The sequence below is a fragment of the Alexandromys fortis genome, unplaced genomic scaffold (genome assembly GCF_014885135.2).
Source record: "Alexandromys fortis isolate MF-2015 unplaced genomic scaffold, M_Fortis_MF-2015_v1.1 scaffold_79, whole genome shotgun sequence".
Classification (NCBI taxonomy): domain Eukaryota; kingdom Metazoa; phylum Chordata; class Mammalia; order Rodentia; family Cricetidae; genus Alexandromys; species Alexandromys fortis.
Window position 1 is genome coordinate 4,656,372 of NW_026067964.1, and position 5,207 is coordinate 4,661,578.

The window sequence follows — 5,207 nt, forward strand, 5'->3', positions numbered from 1 at the left end:
GGGATGCACGGGGCACTGTCTTTAGTGGACGCTCTGGGATGCACGGGGCACTGTCTTTAGTGGATGCTCTGGGATGCACGGGGCACTGTTTTTAGTGGATGCTCTGGGATGCACGGAACACTGTCTTTAGTGAACAATTCTTACAGCTTAAGAACTGCCACGTATGTGTTCTGTTTCCAGGAAAGAGTTGACGTGTCTCCCTATCTGCTTCCTTCTCCCTGCTTTGGCTGCCTGCTGCAGGAGTAATCCGCTCTGCTGCCAGCATGCCCACCCAGCTGGAGATGGCCATGGACACGATGATTCGAATCTTCCACCGGTACTCCTGCAAAGAGGGGGACAGGTTCAAGCTCAACAAAGGAGAACTAAAGATGCTATTACAGAGGGAGCTCACAGAATTCCTCACGGTGAGCCCGTTTTCCTGCCTCATAGCTGGTGCACAGGTGGGCTATGGCTTTGGGGACAAGTGCTGTGTCTATGTTTAGAACTTGTTTCAAGACCCTAAGTGCTGGGAAGAGCCCTGGAGATCTGTGTTTTCTTCATACACTGGCAGGGGCCGTTTTCCTCTCTGCTGAATAAGTTCCAGGTACAGCTACCATTATTAAACATATAACGATAACCCTGGGTATAACTAGCTATATATTTTATTGCTGTACTAGAATATTGAATATTGGATTAAAAAAAAAACTCGATGTAATTGTCAACACTTGGAGAACATAACTCTAGCAGTAAGGAAAATGGCTTCTGGGTACTTTTTTGTGTATTTCAGAAGCACACACACACAATACATGTTGTTTATCTGAAATTAAAATGTATTTATTTTTTATTTTTTAAACTTTTATTATTAGTTTTTATTACATAAGTAATACTTGTTCATTGTAGAAAAATTAGAAAACACAGGAAAGAAAAAAGAAAAATAATCACCTGTAATCCCACTACCTGTGGATAATGGCTATTAACATTGTAGTCTATGGCCTTCTAGCTTTCTTATGCATACACACATCTCTCTCACACACACAGATATGTTTATATGTGATTTTCTTTTTTACAAATATTGTATCATGCTATACATGCTGTTTTATAAAATGTTTTTCATTTAATATATATTGTCAATGTCAATGTCAATTCCCTGAAAAAATTATACAGATTCTACATGCTCCTCGTGAAAAAGTCAGAAATCACAGAAATGCAGAAAGAAAATATGATTGCTCCGAATCTCACCTCCCAGAGAGAAATGTTGTCAGCCTGTAGGCAGTCTTTCTGATTCTGTAACGTACACATGTGTAGGTATGTTTGTAAGAGGAGAGTCTGTAACGTACACATGTGTAGGTATGCTTGTAAGAGGGTCACTCTAGAAAATCTCCTATTATTTCCTTTCTCTATCTGACAACATAGACTGCAAATTTCAATAAATACACATGGTGAGCATCTTAATTGGCACACGGTATGCACTGAAAAGACATAACATAGTTTTTATTGAGCTATGTCTTTTTGTCCGTTCCTCTTCAACCCTCTACCGTGACCCCCACACTCCCAGTTTACTCAAGAGATCTTGTCTTTTTCCTACTTCCTACTTCCCATGTATATTACATCTATGTAAGTCTCTCTTAGTGTCTACGTTGTTGTCTAAGTTCTCTGGGATTGTGGTTTGTAGGCTGATTTTCTTTGCTTTATGTTTAAAAACCACCTATGAGTGAGTACATGTGACAATTGTCTTTCTGTGTCTGGGTAACCTCACTCAAAATAATGTTTTCTAGATCCATCCATTTTCCTGAAAAATTCAAGCTGTCGTTATTTTTTTCTGCTGTGTACTCCATTGTAAATTTACCACATTTTCCTTATTCATTCTTCTATCAAGGGACATTTAGGTTGTTTCCAGGTTCTGGCTATGACAAACAAAGCTGCTATGAACATAGTTGAGCACATGTCCTTGTGGTACAATTGAGCATCCTTTGGATATATACCCAAAAGTGGTATTACTGGGTCTTGCAGAAGGTTGTTTCCTAATTTTCTGAGAAATCGCCATACTGACATCCAAAGGGGTTGTACCAGTTTGCATTCCCACCAGCAATGTAGAAGTGTTCCCTTTTCCCCACAACCAACATAAGTTGTCATCCAGTGTAAGATGGAATCTCAGTTGTTTTGATTTGCATTTCTCTGATGACTAAGGATATTGAACATTTCCTTAAGTGTCTTTCAGCCATTTTAGATTCCTCTGTTGAGAATTCTCTGTTTAGGTCTGTACTCCACTTTTTAAAATTGGATTATGTGTTCTTTTGATGTTCAATTTCTTGAGTTCTTTGTATATTTTGGAGATCAGACTTCTGCCTGTGGAGTTAGTGAAGATCTTTTCCCATCTGTAGGCTGTCATTTTGTCTTGTTGACTATGTCCTTTGCTTTATAGAAACTTTTCAGTTTCAGGAGGTCCCATTTATTAATTGTTCCTCTCAGTGTCTATGTTTCTGGGGTTATATTTAGGAAGTAGTTCCCTGTGCCATTATGTTCAAGTGTACTTCCCACTTTATCTTCTATAAGGTTCAGTGTGGCTGGCTTTATGTTGAGGTCTTTGACCCATTTGGACTTGAGTTTTGTGCATGGTGATAGATATGGATCTATTTTCATTCTTCTACATGTTGATAGTCACTTATGCCAGCACCACTTGTTAAATATGCTTTCTTTTTTCCATTTGATATTTTTGCTTCTTTGTCAAAAATCAGGTGTTCGAAGATGTGTGGATTGATATCCGGGCCTTCTATTTGGTTCCAAAATTTTCTTTTTCTTTTCAGTGCCAAAAGGATCCCCAGTTGGTGGACAAGATAATGCAGGACCTGGACGCCAATAAGGACAACGAAGTGGATTTTAATGAATTTGTGGTCATGGTGGCAGCGCTGACAGTCGCTTGTAATGATTACTTTGTAGAACAACTGAAGAAGAAAGGCAAATAAAGATGACTAGCGAGCCAGTGAATGGCAGAAATAGCTCCAGAGTTGTATACCTACTGTGAGCCTCTAGCCTTCCCATTTAGAGACTCAACGTCTGACTTGTCGATGTTCTATATGTACACTTACTAGCATTAATTAGGTTCTATTTACCTTGATGTGCTGACTTTACACAAAGATTCCAGATCCTATGCCCTCTTTAAACTTTACTGATGTTATTAAAAAATGTTATGACTTATTTGTCAAATAGAGAGCACCCACAAATTTACTCACTTTTGAAATGAGACTCGAAGCTGATGAGTTTCCAAGATCTCATTCTTAAAATGTGTTTTCCAATTCCTCTGTCACTGAAGGGATGACTCGGCTCTCCCTGTAGACTGCTAATTGTGGTTCAAATAAATAGCAGAAGCCACAAAGTGCTGCCAGCAGAAAGAAAGACCGGTAAAGAGAAAGACTGGCCTTCAGTAAGTTAGACTGGGGTGGGTGGATTCAGGACTAGGTGATCAAGCTGTAAGAGCTGAATACAGCCAGTCTTAGGAGTTGCTGTGTAAATACCCTCCCACACCTCTGGGACTCAGTTAAGTTTTATACCGGATACTAGTCCCACAGCTTTCCCTAGGGTTAAACGGTATGGGGCCTTGAGGAAACTTGCTCCCTTCCCTGTGTCTTACTACAGTACTCCAACTTATTTGCTGCGCCTAAAATAAATGACCTGAGCAAGAATCCTTGACTACAGGTCAGCTTCTGGGGATCTAAACTGTGACAGATAATTGGGAGACTTGGAAGAAATGAAGCGAGGATTCAAGGTACCAGGGAAGGCGAGACTACAGAGAGCGATTGTGAAGGAGGCTCTGCTGTGTCTGGGTGAAAGACCGTGGTGCCTCACCATGGCTCAAGCCAGGATGCCATGAGGGAGGAGAAGGCATGCAGGGTGAGAGACCATGGTGCCTCACCATGGCTCACGCCAGGATCCGGTGGTGGAGGGGAAGGCATGCTGTTGAAGTGTTTGGGGGGAGAGACTGACAAGATCTGTGAGAGTTAACAGGGAAGACTGTTGTTGGCCTGACTCATGGTCTGCCTTTCTCTACACTCCATAACTCTGTTTATGCAGGGTGGCATGTGACCAGCGAAAAAGATATGTTTCCCAATATGTTGTACAGCTCGGGGAGCCAAGCTTGCCATACAACTGTGTTAAGAAAGGGAATCTGCAGCCTGCTAGGAATCTTGAGGAATGTTTTGCCATCTCCGTGAGAGGTTTTAGGTCTTCCTCCTTCTACCTCTTAGTTCTTCTGTTTCCTTTTTATTGGAATGTCTAGGTGAGGCTGGGGGTGGAACGTCGTCCATCCATCTGGTCCTGAAGGACGGTGGAGGACAAAGCCAGAAGGGTTTGTCTGTCCCGAATACAGCTCTCACCTTACAGGGAATCAGAGCTCATATATTCTGAGTCTAATAGGGATGACCATGGCCAGCAGGACAGAAAGTAAGTGGGGAGGACAGGGTGCCTTGGAAGTTGGGGAAGACGCACCCAGCCCTGGGAAGAGGGTGAAGTCACGAGGAGTGAGATGAGAAGGGAGGATGCTGGCTAGACTGTCAGGGCAGGGGTCATTGTGACATCAGTGATGCTGAACAGGCTCATTTGGATCAGAAAAGGCCCAGGCCCCGGTCCACAGGTAATAGGTTCTCCATATATATATTTCTGTAATAAACACATGAAGGAATTTGCCAGCCATTGACATTCTAGATAGAAGACCCGCTGCTTTGTTTATGTAGAACAATATTTTTGCCTTCTTCAAACCAGTTTTAAGCAGAGAGGTGCAAAGCGCCCAAGAGAAAAATCTTCACCCTATCAGGCCCTCACTCTCTCTTAAAGGGGCAGGTAAAGTAAACAAAACTGAACATGTATTTTGGCTGTGTGTAGGTTCTTTCCTTTTTTTTTGTCTATTTTTCAAAATTGAAAAAAAAAACTCCATGTAATAGAGGCTATTTTGTGGTGTCCATGACCTGGGCACCCTCAGGGGCCTTTTCACTTTCCATTTCATGAGCTGAAGTTTACATTTGCTAAAGGCACTCACAGAAACATGAAAAGTGAATCCAAAGACTTCCTCACTGTTTTGTTCTTGGAAGGACGCTCTCCAAACAGAAGTAAGTTGAGAACAATGTTCATTTCATGGCGTTTCTGAAAACCAGTCCAAAGTAGGGAAAAGCAATTTATGTCTCAAATTAGATTTCAAATGAGTAAGAATTGCACAATGTACCAAAAGTCCTTCTCAA

At 41.6% G+C, this 5,207-nt stretch overlaps 1 protein-coding gene across 1 annotated transcript; it reads left to right on the forward strand.

The window, feature by feature from the left end:
- Positions 1-263: 263 nt before the first annotated feature.
- Positions 264-2,942, forward strand: S100z (S100 calcium binding protein Z). The gene is made up of 2 exons (XM_050153735.1): positions 264-404; positions 2,784-2,942. Exons 1-2 carry the CDS (start codon positions 264-266, stop codon positions 2,940-2,942), a joined length of 300 nt encoding a protein of 99 aa, XP_050009692.1.
- Positions 2,943-5,207: the final 2,265 nt, after the last annotated feature.

Coding starts and splice junctions, on each gene's coding strand:
- S100z (XM_050153735.1), top strand. CDS start 264: ATGCCCACCCAGCTGGAGATGGCCATGGACACGATGATTCGAATCTTC. Junction 405..2,783: donor AGCTCACAGAATTCCTCACG/GTGAGCCCGTTT, acceptor TTTTCTTTTCAG/TGCCAAAAGGATCCCCAGTT.